Raw genomic sequence first — 19,847 nt, forward strand, 5'->3', positions numbered from 1 at the left:
CTTATTTCAAAAGTACCCTCAGATACAATGAAAAAAAGTTAGTCATAAAGTGAGCATGCAGTGATTAATTTATTGTGCATTATTCAGAAAACTAAGTTATTAAATATCAGGACAGACATAATTAGATAGTCCTTAGTAATATTGTTGAACAGTTAAGTGAACAATATGGATTTGTGAACAACAACGGAGATTTGTGAAAATGAACTTCTGAACTGTGACCGTAAGTTATTCATTCAATATAATTTTGGTAGATAGAAATCAGAAAACTCCACAATTTTACATACATACTTACAATCACGGCTTCTAAGTATAGAGGTAAGCAGAGACTAAAGAACGGTAGCCTAGGGACTTGATCTTTACAAACTGTCTTTGCTCCATTCACATTCATACATTTTGCCATACAGTACCGCTGGTTACGAGTACTACTCACTTGACCACAGTCCACAATTTTATGTTTTCTAATTACTGTAGTTATTATGTAGATACATAGTTTTGTTACATTAAAATACTCTCAAAACGATAGGCGAATATTTATTTAAGACATCCCATAAACAATAAAAGGGAAAAAGTATGATCATCTAAATCCCGGTACAAATACACAGTTTCAAACTCCAATCACACCACTTTCCACAAATTAATCATACAAAAATATGTATCAAAGATGCAGTCAGCCACATTGTACCCGCGCGGCGGTTTCAACGCTAACTGGTGTGCCCGCGCGGCTGCCATCATCACCCTCATCACTTGCACTGTGACGGGCAACACAGCCGTACTCCTAGCGCTGAGGCGAACGAGACGCGCCCCCGCACACTACCCGCTCGTTAGTCTAGCCGCGGCTGATTTGTTGGTCGGACTGTTTGTAGTGCCTATTGCTGCTGTAAGGGAGCTGTTTGTTGTGCAGTTGCGTGAGTATTGGTTATTATGTTATTTTATGGGATTGTAGGACTGTAAGGGTGCTTTTTCGCCAAAAATGTGGTGTGTTACGTCGCTGTGGATGTGTTTGATATCCACCAATCATATTCGAAACGAATTCAACTAGGATATGTTTTTTATATGGAAGGATGCGTGCTTTGGGTACCAAGCATCTTCGTAGCACATCTTCGTGCCGTTACACAGTTTAGTAACAATGAAACCGTCACATATGTATGTTGTAAGTTTCACAGCCTAGCTAATGTAACACACATCACATCACACATCTCCGGTGGCAAAACTTAAGAATAGTTTTAGAAAATAAATGAAAAGAAATGGATATCATTGGTAGTTAGGTCCTATATACATAGTTACATTATGAACATCGTAATTTTTCCTATAATGGGTGAATCAACCTAAGTTGTACACTTGTAGCAATAGAGGACAGCTACACACGTTTTTAAATAATCTGAAATATCAATTCACAACAACCTTGATAAACGCATTACTCATGCACTTGACTCCTACGTTGAAAACCTTTAATTCCATCGTCAGATGGAACCTTTATACACCTAAATGTAGGTGACAGAAACCTCAAATAAAATTAACTACAATTGAAATCGGTATTTAACCTACCGATATCACGAACAAATTCCAGACTGGCTCCTCTGCACAAGCTGGGAGACCCTCGATGTCCTATGCTGTACAGCTTCCATCCTCTCGCTATGCGTGCTCGGCTGGGAGCGATGGTGCGGCATCACGGCGCCCCTCGCCCGCGCTCAACGGTCTAGATACGCCAGGATCCTAGCCGGCCTGGTCTGGCCAGTATCCCTCGCCGTTGCCATGCCAACCGCGTTTATTTACGCGCCAAAACACCATCCAGGAGAGACGGATAAGGCGTGCCCGGATAATATGAATGTTAGGTTAGTTTTAAAAAATATCTCTTTACTATAATGCATTTTTAATGTATAGATTATGTTATTTTTTGTGTGGGGTATATTTCATTATCTCTATTACCCTGATGTGATGACCACGACCACTCTGCCAAGAATGTAGCGACGCAGAAGAAGAAGAATATCTCATTATCTAAACTTGCAGGTCATCTTTATAAAATAATTTAAAGAATTCTTAACAAATGCATTTAATAGTTTAACTGAAATGCGGTGGTGGTTTATAATAAGTTATAAACTTACTTTTAATAAACTTTTCCCCGTTCAAGCTAGGCTACGGTTTCAACCCAGCTAAATTAGATTTGTAAGCAGCCGTCAACAATGTAACGTACCAACTTTTCCCTTATTTTCAGTTACGTGTTCGTAAGCGCTACTCTATCGTTCTACTTACCGGCGAGTGTGATGGTGGGATTGTACGCTCGCATACTCTCCGCGCTCTCCGTGCCGCCGCAGATACGCTCGCATAGAGGGCGCTCCCCGTGGCGCGTTGTGTCTCCTATTGTAAGTAGTTAGTTAAACTTTGTTTTAATTCATACTTATAATTCATTCAGTTTTGACGGCTTCCGTGACGCAATGTTAAGAAGGTCGCTAGGCCGCTACCATTGCGTCGAGAGGTCGTGCGTTCGATTCCCACACGGGATAATTATTTGTGCGATCCACAAATAGTTGTTAAGTATCTGGTTGTACTTTGTGTCCGTTGTTTGTATGTTTGTAAAAGTCCTCGCGACACAAGGGCAATTCTTAGTGCGAGAGTTGTCTTTTTGAAGAAAAAGAGTCAGAAAGCTACTAGAAATTCATATTATTATTTAAATCGTTACACTTTTGTTGCAAAGACGATAATCACGAATGCCTACATAGAAACTTTGAAATTTTTAACAAGGATCGACGTGATGATTGTTCGAATTGATCTCAGACATGTAGCATTTAATTAATTAATGAATATTTTAAATGTCTAGGGTAAACCGTCAAAGAACGCGTCATCTGGGTGCAGCACACCGTTACCTGACAAAACCACTCAAGAACAGCCAAAGAGTCCTATGTAAGTAGATATACATATAAGTTAGGTACTCTCTCTCTCTCTCCCCTCGCTCTCTCTTTCTTGCAATTCGTACCAAATGGTGGTGGGTTAATTCAGCCTTCCTTACAATCCCCCTTTACTTAGCCCTATCTTTGATAATAATAGATAGATGAACCATACATCAAGAATAGTCTCCGTGGCGCAGTGTTTAAAGTGGTCGCCACGCCACTACCAGTGCGTCGTACGATCCATGGGTTCGATTCCCTCACGGATCAAATATTTGTGCGATCCGTAAATAGATGTTTCGGGTTCTTGTCTCTTAAAAATACTTTAATCAAAAAACAGTTTTTTTAAAACTTCTTTCCTATACTCTACAATATTTTGGTTGTAAAGTTTAAGACTTCTATCTATTAACACAATGTTTACACTTTTACAGGATACTTACTCCAAAGGGTGCTTCTTTAAACCTGCCTGAAGGATCCAAGCGGGTAGATTGTGCTGCACCAAATAAAGTGAAGACAGGAGGATTGAAAAGTTCTGCGTGAGTAATGTTATAAACATAAATACAATTAGAATGGAAACTTTACGAAGGTTTTGGGGCGAGCAATTTTCTTTCGTATATGAAACAAGATTTTTTACCGTTTCTGTCTCACTGCTGGGTGAGGATCTCGTCCCATACAGGGGAGGGATTAGGCCTTGAGTCCACCTCGCTGGCCAAGTCCGGGTTGGGGACTCTGTTGTCCTCAAGAAATGTGTTAAACATTTTTTTTAGGCAAGCCAGGTTTTGTCACGGTGTTTTCCTTCACTGTTAGAGCAAGTGACAATGACTTCTAATACACACATTACTTCGAAAAGTCATTGGTGTGTTGTCTCGTGTTTAAACCGTCGCAGATATACATTTAGCGGTAGTTTATCTAATCAATGGCGTTTTTTCATATGAGTTTTTACTAGAAAAACTACCATTAAATGTACCTCAGAAACCGATGGTTAGACTACTTTATTGTACCATATCATAAAAATTGTATTAATGTTTTTTTAATAGCTCTAATTGAAATAAATGTATGATATTTTTCAGCGGCGGTATACTGTCACTTCAACGTCGTGCGACTCAAACTATTGTGAGACTGATGGCGTTATTCCTCGTGTGCTGGACACCGTTCTTTGTCATGCTACCAGTCGGTAAGTACAATAATATTCTATTTTCTTTATAATAGACCAGCCGATCTATGTATCTTAGATAAAACACTATTTAGATTAATGACCACTAAAATAATACTAAGAACTTTTCGTGTTGTGTTCACCTTTCTTTGTCTCTGGCACTGTATCCGTCTGATGATCGGGTTCAATTCACGGTTCGGGCATACTATTATTGGCATTTTTATAATTTATTCTAGAATATTTTTGTATAGTATCCCGTAGTTCGGTAACGTGTCCGGTAAATAGCAATACGCTCGCCTCGTAATAAGGTTGAAATTGTAATTATTAGAGACTGAGACATGTTGTTACGCACTACCAACGAAAAAAATTAAATGTGTTTTTGACATTTCATAAAGAGTAGCTCATTTGACTGGTAGTCAAGGATCCAAGAAATTTAAAACTATCATTTAAGACTACATACATATATCGCTCGCATAACCGACGCAATGCGTCGCCTTTAAATCAGACCTCTTCTAATAACTGCACGAAGAGTGATTTTCTAATCTAACCAATCCTAACTTCCAGATTCCATCTGCGACTGTGTATGGGATTCCATCTGGCAGTGGTCGACGTGGCTGGGCTACCTCAACTCGGCACTGAACCCGCTAGTGTACGCGGCTGCGTCGCCGAGCGTGAGACAAGCGCTACACGCGTCTCTGACCAGCTCTGCGAGACAGGATATACAGATGACGACCCCTGTTCGGAGGAACTGAGGTATCTATATATTATTTATGTTCATTATTATGATATAAAACAAGAACACAATTTCTAAATAAACAAGGTAAGAAATAGGCACCTACTTAAAAATGCATAAAGCTTAATAAAAATGGCTCAAATCTGGTTATTTGATCAAAAATACTCTTTGCTGTCTTTTAATTAATAGGTACATACAATAAATTATTTTGTAGTTTGTGCTGAATAAGACGTCAGTCATCAAGTCTAAAACTTAAAGTTATAATAATTAAAGTCGGTTAACAATATTAAATAAAAGGCGACGTAGTTTTAAAATAAATAATATTTATTTACACAATACATTCAATATTTTGTGTACACTTCTTTGGCATAAACACTACCCATTCATTAAAACAAAAAATATATAAAATTGCACTCGCAAAAATACTGTTTCTAAGTGGATTATTTATTACACTACTCTTAAAATGTACAAAGTTTTAACAACAACAAATTATTTACATCTTAAATAAACTTTGAAACTACTAACAATGTAACAGCCTATATACTAACATATTGTGCGGAATATATTACTTTTTATTTATATGCTTTCTTTACTGTACACGCAATGGTAGTTATTATGCACATCATCGATATTTTGTCGACAATCCTATTCGACATCTCAAATATTTTTAAATTGATGAATTTACTTTATTATTTCAAGAAACAAATACGTAGACAATTATGATGGTGGTGTTTCCATAAAATCTAATATTTTTGGGATTTTTCTCGACAAAATACGATGTAGTGCATTTTGTTCGATTTTTACAAATAAATTTTATGATTTGGTTACAACAAGCCATTAACGATAATATCTATTAGGTACATTTAATGTTATTTTATAATATTTTTACATTTCTATTTTATATTCAGGTAGATCATATTATGCAGTTGTTTTTAATGTTTTAGACAACATTTAGTTACAACAAGAATAAGAATACTTTACAAACATGCATGTTTCAACACGCCTTTGTATGAAAGTCAAAGATCTTCTAAATCCGACACAAAAATAGATTCGTAATAAAGATGCATGGGCTTAAAAAGTCATCACAATACATTATTATGACTGTAGGTAGACATTAGCTGCTCGATATAACATCGATCACTTTCAGAATCGACTCTTATACCTCACAAATCAAAAATGTATATTTCACAAAACATTAGTATGTTTATAGAGTACAACTTTACCAATAATAATAAAATTGACATCTACACAAGATATTTATAATGCCTTTAACACCCATAATCTATTTAAATTCTTGTGTCGGTATTTCAAACTCACAGCTGGTACCTCAAGATGGCGGCGGTGGACAATATGGCGGCGATCAGTAATGGCGGCTGGGAGAAGGTGCTCGCGCCGCCGAAGTCTCTCGCGTCGGGGGAGCACGTCTTGCACGTACAGCGACCGGACAGACAGTAGCCGGGCTCGTCTTCTTCAGATACGCATTCCTGAAATATAAATCAAATGTTTAATTAAGGTCAAAAGAGACTTATAATGTTATTATCTGATGATAGGGTCTTCTTTCAGAGAGAGGAGTGTAGCTTTGTGTGTCAGGCCTTTAGTATTATGGTAACCATCTATATTAATTACACAATTATTTAAAATATAAAACTAAAAAAAAATATTCCTGCAATTTACAAATGTAATTAAAAATAAGAAGAAGAAGCGATGAAACGAAAAGTTGAATATACTTCCATATTTAAACGTATCTATCTATCGCTACTTTGGCAGTTAAACGTATCTATCTATCGCTACTTTGGCAGTTAAACGTATCTATCTATCGCTACTTTGGCAGTTAAACGTATCTATCTATCGCTACTTTGGCAGTTAAACGTATCTATCTATCGCTACTTTGGCAGTTAAACGTATCTATCTATCGCTACTTTGGCAGTTAAACGTATCTATCTATCGCTACTTTGGCGGTGCTATCCCTCACTACCAAAGTCTATCTATTTGCACTTACCTACTATCATACTTAATGCTTATATTCTGATTTTCGTTTCTGCCTTTAAAATCTATTTTCTTACCCAAACTCAGCGTTTATGCAAAAATAATGAGCCACAATTATTTGACCACATATTTTTGACTAAAACTAAGATGTATTTTTGAGTAATAATGTAATATTAAAATGTAAAGATAACAAAAATAATTTATTCATAAAAGTCATATAAGTATGTATGCAAGAACAAAAATGCATGAATTTAATTTCCTCTCTAACATTTTGTAAATATTTTCCACAGCTATTAATTAAGTGACATAAAGTAAAAATCATTTTAATACACTGAAGTTAAGAAACCTTGGTCATATTATTATTATACTCCAACAACTTAGTAAAGAGCCTCATATACAAGGTTCGCGTTAGGCAGAGGTTAACAAATTCTGAATGTAGATTCGCATCGCATTCGCATTTTATTTGAGAATGCTTGTCGTTTCGGCGCAGTCAACCTGTGACCACGGCCAATGCATCCTGTGCCAAAACGTTAGGCATTCTCAGGTAAAAAGCGTGTTTGCGTTAATTCTCGCATTCGAATAATAAACACAACATTATTAATCCGCGAACTATGGTGTGGATTATATGTTTGTTTACCGTTAATTGTAGGACTTCATATAACACTGTAACATATGATTGTTAATTGTTCCTAAATAAATAAATAACACAGAGGTCCTATCTATAATCTAGATAAATCGTGCATGGTAATAGCTTTTCGTAGTTACTATATACTATAGTATACTATAGTTACTTTATACTATAGTATATAGTAACTACGAAATATACTATAGTATTATTCCTCTCACCTCGTCCCGTCTGCACTCCTGTCCGGGCCGGCGGCGGTGCCAGCAGCGCGGCGGGGAGCCGGCGGGGCGCGCGCTGTAGGCGCATGCGCACGCGCCGCCGAGGCACAGCGCCGCGCCCGGCGCACGCGCGTCCGGGGAGCCCGCCAGCGAGTCGCACTGCACGTCGTACTCACACGGCTCGTTTAGAGCTTTTACCGCTGTTGGTAGAATAACATTGAGTAAGAAACGTCTTAAAAATATAATATATGGCGACGCGTCCAAAAGTTATTGAATTACATACATAAGTAAAATCTGTAAGTTCTAAATGGCAAATATATTTTTTAGATATACCTATAGATGCGATTTGGAATCAAAATATCAACCTAAATCTAAACAACCAAAATAATCAGACCATGCAAGTAGCATCAAAATACATCAAACATGGTACCTAATAAGTTCAATCAATACAGAAATCTTGTTAATTCGGTAGTTGCCTACCAGTCAAATCAGCTACTCTTTATGAAATGTCAAAAACACATTTTAGTATACTCACTATTCCAGATTTTCGTTGATATCAAATGAGTATCTAATAAAATGTTTCAGTCTGTAATAATTACAATTTCAACAATATTTGCGAAAAAAGCTACGTAACCTGAGCATTTTCTATGAACCTTTTACGAGTACGAGTCAAATCATTTTTCGGTAACACAGGCAACTACTCTACTGTATCCATGACATCATTGAAAATTACAATCAAAATCTGATTAACAGTCCTTGGCCCTATTCTCTGATAAATCAAATCTAATGAGCACGTTAACTGCAATTAATTAGACCTCTATACAATTAAGGGCACACACCTTTAGGGCCAAGGGCCACAAAATTAGCATAAACCTGGAATTGACTGCAGTTAAGTATCTTAATTAGTATTTGATTGGGAATCTAAGGTTTGATTACATTATCGCCTATTATAAAATCAATAGGAATTTAGCACCAAGCACAAGTTTGAGTTCTAGCGTAGATATATTGTTTCCACTAGACGAAAATATCAAGCAACTTACCGTGTACAATCAGAATTTATATGAACTAATTGTCACTTTTTATTTTAGAAGTCTTTAATGAAAATGATATTTTCGTACAAAAAAGTACGTAGGTACGTATCTTGTGACTGTATTTACTTACAACTATCGACTAAATTAGTCTCTTATAAGACCTATTAATCATAAAAATAGAATTTATAAGTAATACTTACATTCAACACAAGAGTTAGTAGCGTTATGTGCCACCCAGTTGTCCCTGCAGCGACACGTGCCGCGGCACTCGAGCCCTGCGCCTGCGCACTGCAGCTGGTCTTCGCACTCCTCACCCAGAGTCGCGTCGCGGACACATCTGGAATTATATGATACAGTTTCTGATAAGAAATACTTATAAAGAATTTAGTTCTTTTTAAAAATCTTTCATTAGGGAAAACCTTTTCCCTCATAGGTGGACGCATGTTTTTATGTATGTATGTTACCTTTACGACAATTACATTAAAATGATTTGGTCTTTTTATGGATGGTCTTGAACTTGATCTCACCGAGGGTATTTGTCGGAAAGTTAGGTCTGTTTAGTAATATGATTGGTCTTGATATTTTCTGACGTGCTTCCTTATGTATTGTCAAAGTTTTTTATTTTATAGACACTTTAATATTGTCTTTTTGATAAAAATACCAATATTACTGTTAAGTGAAAAGTTAACTATCCTTTAAACCCATAAATAATTCTCAAAGTACAATGACTGACCTGGTACCATTATCCCTTGGGCTGAACTGCAGCTGACAGACGCAGTATCCTCGCACGCAGAACGCCTGTCTCTCAGTGCCCTGGTCACCGAGGTAGCAGTTCTGATCGACCGTGCAACGTTCTCCAATTACTGGAATAAGTAAACAAATTATATGAAAAATACTTTTTACAACTTAATGACGAAATTAGGTACCTTTTTTTAAAAATGCGTACATGCCCCATGTACGCAAGGTATAAAAAAACTACTAGTAATGTATGTATGTAATGCGCGTACCTACATACATTTCGGTGTTTCATTTTTATTTATACAGATTTGTGATCCCCAATCAAAGCTCGAAGAGGAGTGTTCGCGTTGACAGTGTAATAGATGTGATACGAACCCACTACTTACCGCGAGTCTTAGTCATTGCCACTTTTAATTGATAAGTGCAAATATGTGCGAGTTAATTAAGGTTAAAAATATACATTTAATTGTATTTAATGCCAGCATCAGCTAAATAAGGTAATTTGATTAATCACTATGATCGGAAGCCTTCCATGACCGTGATCCATGGTCAATGCCACACAACAGTACCTCATACAAACTAACGAGATTTATTCCACCTACGATTTCTATTATTAGACAGGAGCTTAATACCCATCAACATTAATCGATATGTTTACTATTGAACATTTAGAATGAGTTTGGGTTTTCACCGTTGCTCTGGCCGAAACAACAAGAATATCAAAGTCAATCAATCAGCAACCTAGCCTTTATTCTAACTGTGTTGGAGTCGGTTTTGAGTCTCACCGGATGCAGCTGTATACCAGTAATAAGTAGAGCGACTGATTATTATTGGACCTCCACCTATATTACAACACGATACCCGTCCGTAAGACTGGTTGTCAGTAGGGATGTGTCGTTGAAGGCTTTTCCGTCAACGAAACGTTAACGTTGATTCTCGTTCGTCAACTAGTTAATCAACTAGTTATTTTCGTCAACGAGTTAACGGGCAACGAAAGTCCACTAGCGTTATTAACGCTTCGACGTTATAGACAATAGACTTGAATAGACATCATTAATATGCTTCCTTTTTTATCCTATTCTAAAATATTGCAATTGATCAAACTAATCAAACAATATAAATTCTCATTTCAAATAATAATTATGTCATGATCATCCTAATGTCCGTCTATTTACCTTTAAAGTTTATTAATGTACTTAAGTTTATTTTAAAGTAACCAAATATAAGTTACGTTGAAAATAACAAAACGTTGCGTTTAGTTTCTCGTAATCTAACAAACGATGAAACGATTTAACTAGTAGTAAACGTGTTGACTTCTGTTGACTTCGTTCGTTGAGGAATTCAACTAGTTGATTTATAAACGGTTAACGTTAACGCCGTTGACGAGTAATCAACAGTTGATTCAACGAGTTCGTTGATTCAACGCCCATCACTAGTTGTCAGTCTTTCTGACTTCTGTGCGTCAGCGACAAATGACAGCCGGGACTCACGATTTAACAACTCATAAATTAATGTATTTTGACACAACTCTATCTCCACTAGAGTTTTACAGGCGTGAAGTTAAAAAATTGGACTTCTTTTTATGCTTTTATGGAAGGCACGCAACTGTTCCTGATCGATACCTATTATTTCTGCATACTAAATCAAATATCATCTATGGTAAAACGCATTTTTTTCTAGTCCTAACCTAGTTCTAGTCAAGTCTAGATCGTAGTAGAAAGACTCAAAAGGAAGTGAGCCATTACTCCATTGCTAGACACTTGAGTACCTAGTACTGAGTATTTGTATGCGTCACGACAGGGTTCGGTCTGATCTATTCTCAGAACAGCTGTCATGATTGCTTGGAGGGCAGTAGGGCAGAGTCAGTGGGACTATGTTTGGTAGATAAGTGTAGACTAGATATTCCACAAGCGCCAGCGCATTATTTTGCTCAACAAAATCAACTGAGTTATAACTTTAAATATAATGAAAGCTTAATCAATTTATGTGTATTAGTAGTGTACGTAAAAAGATTACAAGAATCGGATTAAACGATTTCGTGAAAGGGCCATATAATAAATTGTGATTAGGGTACCTAGTCGATTACCGATTTAACAGCTACAAACAATCTCTGATTGAAAAAAATAACAGCCAAAGTGCGAAAAATATGACATCAAACCACTCAAAGATTAAGTTACTAATATACTTTCTTTAACAGTGGTGGTAGAGCAACTAAGTGTTGTAATAAAGAAGGAAACCAGTTGACGCCTTCATATCATCATATAATAACATTTTTAATAGTAGGTATCTCTTACTTACCGGCGGTCTCATAACACCTGTCGTCTTCGAAATGCGCGGTGGGTGCGCAGGCGCAGACGCCGTTGGTGCACGCGGAGTGGATGCCCGTCGTCGAGTGACACTGGATGTGTTGAACACAATCCTCGCCGATACGGGCCTCTGGAAGTAGGCAAGATAAGTAATATTAGACAACTAGCAGCAGCTGACCTGCACAACTCCACTCACGGATTTCCTTTGTATTCTTTTCCTCACTAATTTTACTCTGCCAAAAAAATCATGGATATGTTTAACCTTAAAATTTTGGTGTGTAATCCAAATAAGGCCTATTTCTTAAATTTCCTGCTTACGAAAAGTTTCTAGAAGTTGGAAATAACCCAACAGCCATATGCCCCATAAGTTTGTTAATGAGTAATTTAGGTCCCTATTAGATGTTAAGGTGAAACAATTTTGTATGTTGCTTGATGCGGCTAGTTAGGCTTTTTATTTTATGTACTACCTCAAGTTAACGCTATTTACAATAAATAAAATATTGTTATTGTTATTTGTAACTCATTTCGTAAGAAGCACACCATATTTTACATGTGAGAAATCAAAGTAAGTAATTAGTAAATAAATAGGTAAATACAGCGACTTTTCACACTATTCTGTCTCAGGAAGTCTTTATAAAATACTCAGCAAGAAAGTGCGTAGCTTAATAACATAAAGTTAGAGACCTCCATAATGTTTTCTATTACATCGTCCTATTGTTTGGGCACTAACTGAGCCTAAAGAATGGTATTAATGGCCGCTTTCAAGCCGACACATTGTACTTTCGCCAGTATGTATATATTTCTGCTACTTTCTATGTATGGAAGGTGTAGTTGTGGGTATTTTTGATAGATGTCGATGTGTGTTAATGATTACTTCAAGGCAGGAGGTAAATAAGGGGGCCAAATATAGCTATTTGTTTAGTGTTTGATTTGTCTTTAGGCCTTGAATCGAACATTAGGACCGATATTATTTAGGTACGGCTATGAGTGTTTGTATTACATACGTATACTTTTTCTTTTTCTTTTTTTTTTTTTTTAAAAAAGACAACTCCCGCACTAAGAATTGCTCTTGTGTCGCGGGGACTTTTACAAACATACAAACAACGGACACAAAGCACAACCAGACCCAAAACAATTATTTGTGGATCGCACAAATAATTGTCCCGTGTGGGAATCGAACCCACGACCTCCCGTTGCAGTGGTATCGGCGTGGCGACCTAAACCACAGCGCCACACGCCACTAGTCGATACATAACAATCTTTTACTTGTATGCGTTAGTACATCACAAGCGTATGGAATAACTTAGAAAAATAGGGTATACGAAAAGGCAAGTGTATCAGTCGGTCTTTATATTTTTGTATGTCGATTACCTATATTACACAACACTAATAATCCTGTAATCCTCTATAATATATAGTCTCTAAAGCAAGTAAAGAGTCAATAGACGTAGATAGATATAATTGCAAAGCTTACAAGTAAAATCCGTAAGCTCTTGGTCAAAATTCACACAATCCCTAACAAGTATTACCGCAGATTCTAATGAATACATTCTAGGCTTAAGAACAGTTACAAAGTAATAAAATCTATATACGATACCTTTCAAGCATCCCTTGTGCGTGCTGTTGACTGCAGCGTAGACGAAACCGTCTTTGCAGACACAGTAGCTGCCGACGCGACAGAACGCATTGTCTGGACAGTCCATGTCTACGCTACACACGTTGCCTGTCCGACCTGCGGAAACAAAAACAATGACAGTTTAAGCAAAGAAACTATTCATCATCTTATCTTATCGTATGGTTAGTGGTCAACCTAGTGTCAAAGTTGTTCAAGCCGCCCGAAGGCCTTTGACGTGGCTATAGAAACTATTTAACACTAGACATTTTTTTTGTATTAACGAGGAGGAAATCTTCTAAAGATACCCTATTTGGAGTTATTACTTGGGTTATATCGGATTCTTACCGACTAAAACCACCCTCGGTCAACCAACAACACTCTTCAGAGAAACTCTGGAACCACAATTTGCTATCCAGAAAATAAACACTAGACCTAAGCTAACTTCTCAATGGCTGATAGAATAGAGGACTTAAAGGTACAAACACGTATTTTATCTTGAAGTGCGTGACGTTTTGGTGCAGGTTATACTGAATCAGCAATGACAGGACTCCTTGTTGAGGCAGACGAATTTTCATCTACCCTCATATTTTGGTTTCTCAAACCACCGTCACCACAACTTAAACCACAAGAGCAGTGATAGCCGAGTGGTTTAAGTTGGCACCTCCCACGCTAGTGGTCGCAGGTTCGAATCCGAGGCAACACACCAATGACTTTTCGAAGTTATAATGTGTGTATTAGAAATAATTATCATATGCTCCAACGGTGAAGGAAAACATCGTGAGGCCTTGCATGCCTAAAAATTTGTTTAATACATTTATTGAAGGCATGCAAAGTCCCCAACCCTCACTTGGCCAGCGTGGTGGACTCAAGGCCTAACCCCTCTCTCATTACGGGAGGAGACCCTTGCCCAGCAGTGGGACAGTAATGGGTTAAATTTATTTATAAACCACCGTCATACGCATGTCTCGCGCAATGGACTGGCACCTAATTGGGTACTTGACTAAGTCAACGAAAAATTGTTAAACTTGTACTCGTAAAAGGTTCATCTAAAATGCTCAGGCTGCTTATTTTTTTTGTAAATAATGTTGAAATTGTAATTATTACACTGAAACATTTTATTAAACATTCATTTGATTTTAACGAAAATATTGTTTTTGACATTTCAGAAAGAGCTGATTTGACTTTTGTCAAGAACCCAATTGTGTGAAATCATACTGCTTACTATATCATTGGCCTTCCTTTCGAACTGGCGTTAATTCACCTACTGTATTTTTGACAATCATAAGTACCAACTCATTTTACCTCAATTAATGAATGATTTGAATTTGATTTCTTACTACTTACTAAAATGCCTTACTTTCATAGGTAGTAAATGTACAGCAGATGTTTACTTTTAAACGCAACTTAACTAAAAAGTTAATTAATAAACAGTTTCACAGATAATTTCTTTTCCCCTTTTACCGACTTCCCCTTTAGAAAGTTTCATGGCTATTTAAAAGGTGTTAAAAGTAATCAATTGAGCCGTCTTAAACCAATGGTTTTAGTCAATCAATTACTTATTCACCTTGTTAAATCGTAGCGAAACTAATTATCAAATATCACATTGTTATTTCGTTACGGTGAAGTGATGTCATGATGAAAAAAGTGCTTCTGTATGAAGATAAGTGACTGGTGACAAATTTAAATAATTATTCAAACTGTCTGACCGTTTTGTTATTTGTTTATAGATAATGATGTGTGGTATTTTGCATGATTTGGTATGCGGTGGAACGATGTATGAATGTTGAAGTATTTTATTACTATTTTTGGGTATTCAGACAACTTTACTGACCAATGCGTATGCGACCCTTCCTCTAGATATGTCACCACGTACGGTTTAGGGTGTACCAGTTTTATTCATTGCAAAGCGAAGAGTTACTTTTATTTGCTGGAAAAAATAGTCGTCAAAAATGTGTTTCTAGGTTTTCTTTTGCACTAGCATTTCTAGATTCTTTTGCTTAAGTCTTTTCGAAGACAAAATGAAGTTAAGTTATTATGAGTTATATCATATCCTACTAATAAGATTTAAAAGAATAGACATTTTTTACTCATCGAAATGTAAAATGGGTTAATTAATCTTTTCTGAGCATTACAGATTTGAACGTAGAATCTTTAATGCTGTACTTTTTCTAAGTATGCTTCCTTAGATTTATAAGACGATAGCAAGTTAAAACCCAGTCAATATTTATCACAATAAGATCAAATCCATTTATCCTTATTTACGAAACTCAAGAAAGGGATAGAATATATTTCGACACACTAATTGTTATTGTTAGAAACGATTATCCGATTTGACAGCGCGCGTTCAGGGCCGCGGCGTGACCGTGAGCGAAGAAAAGTACATATAATACCTGCTCTATCTATGAATCATCAAAACAATATTATAAATAGTACATTTGTTTATAAGGCTCTTCATAGACCTATTGAATCAGTATTAATAGATATTTTTTACTTATGAAGGAGCGATATTGGAAGAAATCGCTCCTTCTCGGAATCGCTCTTTCTTCGAATTGGATCGGAAAGAAAAATCTTCATCCAATCTAAGCAGGATTGGATAAGCAGTAAATGGAGCTTTTATACTGCCCTAATTGGAGCACAAGGGCTAGATTGAATTGCTTAAATATTCTGACTTTAGGATGTGCTTGGTGTTTGGTATGGAAGGCGGTAGCGTCGACTTGTGGTAGCTACGTAAGTTACTATTGCCAGGGCAGATAATTTGTTCAATTTCCACACAAAATTAATACCCATTATGTATTCCACGAAATTTAATATAGTAACACTTGATCTGTTGTATTTTTACAAAGTATCCGCAACACGATTGTATTGCAAAGAAATATTATATATCTCAAATCGAGGAGTAGTCTTTAAAAATCTTTGGTTAACAAAAAACAGAGTACCAGTTTAAGTAAATAAGTTTGTACACAGCAACACATATTCATTGTATGTTTACTTTATTCTCAGTGATAAAACAAATACGGGTTACCTCGGTGTTTGCGTAATAAAGGTGCCGACACGCCTTAGCTTTGCACACGACTAATATGGGTTCGGCCAGCATTCACACTTATTTCCGTAATTAGAAAGGGCCAGCCAAATTGTGCGGTGACATAGGTTACAATACAATATAGTCCCATAGTGAGTAGGATTTTCTATGGTTTTGCTTTCTTTTGTGATAATGTCTTGTTATGGTAAGGAAAGGTAGCCGCTGTAACCGAATAAAAGGCCTAAGGTAATTATTTTTGAGATTTTCATAAGAGCAACTTGGTTCTGTCCGATTTTTTTACATCTTTAACTTTTTAATCCTTTTAATGTAATGTAGCCATTTTCAGGCTCTTAAATATATGATAACACTAGGTTTTCCCTGGGGGTAGTTTGAAGATTGTCACTTGCTATCTGTCGATCTTTTGTTTGTTACTGGCACTCTTTACAACTTATGTAACCATCTAATCCTTATTATCTAAAGAACCCTACACAAAGACAATGTGTTTCAGAAAATTTTAGGAAGTTTCAGATCAAACAGAAACTGTATCACAAATTGGATTTATATTTTAAAGTCTCCATACTTATATATACTAGTTTTGTATCACAGGTACTTTTACAAACATACAAACAACGAATAAGTAGTTCGTTTACTTTTGGTCCCATCAATTTCCTTACTTATCTACCCATCCATATCTAGAACGGCAGATGGTCTACTTCACGCATTTTTTCAGACAACCAGCGATGCGTACTACGTCAAATTTGTACCAATAGGTAGCTGTTTTTGTGGTCTAATAGTACAAGCAAACATAATAATTAATCATCTTAGATAACTTGTACCTTTGTTTGCACCGAAGTGTAATATAACTATGTTTAAATTTTATGGTCGATAGTGCACAGTCATGAGCATATGTACACACTGTCACCTTTTCAAACTTACTTTTTAAGGAATAAACCTCCAAATTAACTGTTGCTTTAGTCTAAGTCTAGTCGCAAATAGTTTAGATCGCAAGAAATGTTAGTATACCAATTGTAAGTATAAACTAGATTATTGATAATAGCGACCTGTCGACATTCTTTTTTTCTTGCATTAGCATTAGCAATTAGCATTATCAAATAGTGAAAGGATTATTAAAATCGCTTAAAACTTTTTGATCCAATTCATTACAAGCATAGGTACATACATACAAATCTTTATAATATTAGCATAGACCATATAGAAAAGGAGCTGGAAAATATACATATTTTCGCACCCGACTGTACCTATTTTTTGTTGTTTCAAGGTCTGTACACAGTTCCAAAGCTAACTAAATTAAGCAGTTTGTGATAAATTAGATTGTGTAAAGGGAGTTTTTTATAGCTCCTGAATCGTATTTTTAACGAGTTGGTTAAAACAAAGCTTTACTGATTGTGAAAATTTATTATTTTTGGGGAATAAAGTTTTTTATTTGAACTAAGATAGGGTTGCGACTGATAACGTTTTTTCAGGGCTTTGTATTTTAATTTGTGAAAATCAAGGTTTCGTAGTGTGATGTCTATATTTTTGTCTGCGTAGGTAGGTCGGTAGGTAGTAGTTGTGGGGTTAGTAGAACGACCCAAGTACCTACAATTAAAGAACTAGGTAATAATAAGTTTGTTTCTTTACTGGCTTTATTTAGGTTATAGATTCACAAAAATAACTTGTTTCTACATATATACATAGGTATTTACAATTTCTAAGCATAGGTCCTTAACGAAAAACCGCCTTAACCGAATTAAGGTCTCTTTATATTCGAACCAACCTCGGTGGCCGGCAGTGTATCTGACTGCTAACTATACGGTCCCGGGTTTGTATCCCAGGTCGAACAAAATGGTACGGGCCTTTTCTAAATGTTATCAGATTATTCTCAATAGCAGTTCAGAGTTTGGTAACGTGCCCGGTATATGGCAATAGGCTCACCCCCTATTACATGGGACTGACATTGTCAATAGCGACAAGTGGGAGTATTTCATGTACCCCTGCTTACTCCTTTGGGTATAATAGATAACATATAATGAATATATATTATGTATGTTTATTCAAACCGAGCATCAATGATTGAAAGATTAATTGAATTATAATATTTCCCAAAGTAACTTTTTTTAATACTTATTATTATATCGGTATCTTTCAAGCATCAACTAAATTAATGAGCGTCCGTGCGCGACAAAACATATTTAAAATGTAGCACAACGCGAATAAGATGTGCTAAGACCGGTTCTCACCGGATTAAGTTGAATTAACGAAGCAAAAATATAATAGCCAAGTACAATATTATTTGAGTATTTGTTCTGAGCCTGGTTGTCAATCTATCTATATAAGTATATATTTAAAAGTATATTATATTATATTATAGTATGTTTATCAGTTATTTGGTTACCATAGTACAAGCTCTGCTTAGTTTGGAATCAAATGACCGTGTGTGAGTTGTCCAACAATATTTATTTATTTATTTAATATTGTCTTTTGCGTATCTCCCGTGATTTCTTAGCCATTTCATTGCTGTTAACCTAGGTACTGGGCTGGTCACTGCTCTAATAAGGTAAATATGTATTTTTATCAAGTTGGCCCAATGAAAATTGGACGCTATATAAAAAACACACTTGCGATTGCTACAACCGCAAAGAAATTTATTCAATTGTGGAGAAACAGTTACATAATTCTTGAAAGAATGCGAAGCCTCTACGACGAACTTGATAGTGAGTCTTAAGCTGAAAGCTTTATGTAACCTTAAGGAGTTTTGCAAAAAAAATCTAAATAAAAGTATTTTAAATAAAATGAATTTGGATGCATTTCTAAATATAAGAGATAAGGCTTTGGCCTGGCTATAGATATTATAGCCAAGTAGAGCATCAAAGGCGGTGAAAATAACGACAATTTGCTACGAAAACCGGTTTACGATATCAAACGAAATCGCTCAAAATCTATGAAAATTGGAGAGAACAAAAAAATCAATTTCTCCGGTCAGACTCGGGTTAAATTATATTCGGTTGTTTACCAATCATTCCGCGTTCTGTGCTCGTTCGAGTGCGACGGTGCGGGTTCGATTCCGGTTCAAACGAGACGAATCGCTCGACTATTGCAAATGGTTCATAACGGTTATAGTTATCTACGGGTACAGAAATATGATTTATTGTGATTGTCTATGGTTCGTCGTGGACTCGCTCCGATGATCATAGTTTTGAATGTTTTAATCTATACTAATATTATAAAGCTGAAGAGTTTGTTCGTTTGTTTGAACGCGCTAATCTCAGGAACTACAGGTGCGAATCGAAAAATGAATTTACTGTCGTTGACCATTAGGAGCGGAGCTGCCACCAAAATTGATTGAAAAACGGGGAAATTCTTGACCCATTTTCCCTCATGTGACGCAAGCGAAGTTGCACAGATCAACTTACTAGTCTATGATATTGTTTAACTGAGAATAAATTTTAAATATGAAAAGTTGTTAAACAAAAATTATGTACTTTTACTTTATTTTGAAATAGGATTTTGTAAGCAGGACGATTGCGGCAGGCTCCTACAA

The 19,847-nt window shown here is 36.2% G+C and overlaps 2 protein-coding genes across 3 annotated transcripts in view; one reads left to right on the forward strand and one right to left on the reverse strand.

Annotated features, from left to right (window-relative positions):
* The first annotated feature begins 28 nt into the window (after nt 1-28).
* On the forward strand, nt 29-6,227 carry LOC142985073 (5-hydroxytryptamine receptor 1D-like). The gene is made up of 9 exons (XM_076133001.1): nt 29-220; nt 662-905; nt 1,568-1,832; nt 2,213-2,360; nt 2,816-2,898; nt 3,314-3,418; nt 3,953-4,056; nt 4,600-4,788; nt 6,088-6,227. The coding sequence occupies exons 2-8, from the start codon at nt 662-664 to the stop codon at nt 4,785-4,787; spliced, it is 1,137 nt and encodes a 378-aa protein (XP_075989116.1). The 5' UTR covers nt 29-220; the 3' UTR covers nt 4,788; nt 6,088-6,227.
* The window catches only part of LOC142985077 (uncharacterized), a 62,247-nt gene continuing 47,471 nt past the window's right edge, over nt 5,072-19,847 (reverse strand). For both annotated transcript variants that reach the window (XM_076133027.1, XM_076133017.1), the window contains exons 3-8: nt 13,270-13,404; nt 11,665-11,802; nt 9,362-9,491; nt 8,829-8,965; nt 7,601-7,797; nt 5,072-6,252 (exon numbers count right to left, since the gene is read on the reverse strand). In XM_076133027.1, coding sequence (XP_075989142.1) covers nt 6,082-6,252; nt 7,601-7,797; nt 8,829-8,965; nt 9,362-9,491; nt 11,665-11,802; nt 13,270-13,404 — 908 coding nt within the window. In that variant the 3' untranslated portion in view covers nt 5,072-6,081. The remainder of the gene's footprint in view (nt 6,253-7,600; nt 7,798-8,828; nt 8,966-9,361; nt 9,492-11,664; nt 11,803-13,269; nt 13,405-19,847) is intronic.

This window comes from Anticarsia gemmatalis, chromosome 2 (genome assembly GCF_050436995.1).
Source record: "Anticarsia gemmatalis isolate Benzon Research Colony breed Stoneville strain chromosome 2, ilAntGemm2 primary, whole genome shotgun sequence".
Taxonomy (NCBI): domain Eukaryota; kingdom Metazoa; phylum Arthropoda; class Insecta; order Lepidoptera; family Erebidae; genus Anticarsia; species Anticarsia gemmatalis.

Bases quoted from the DNA above. Each gene is read 5' to 3' on its own strand.
- LOC142985073 (XM_076133001.1), top strand. From the start codon at position 662: ATGCAGTCAGCCACATTGTACCCGCGCGGCGGTTTCAACGCTAACTGG. The intron at 1,833-2,212 runs GTTAGTTTTAAA...CCTTATTTTCAG, and splicing joins CCGGATAATATGAATGTTAG to TTACGTGTTCGTAAGCGCTA. The intron at 2,361-2,815 runs GTAAGTAGTTAG...TTAAATGTCTAG, and splicing joins GGCGCGTTGTGTCTCCTATT to GGTAAACCGTCAAAGAACGC.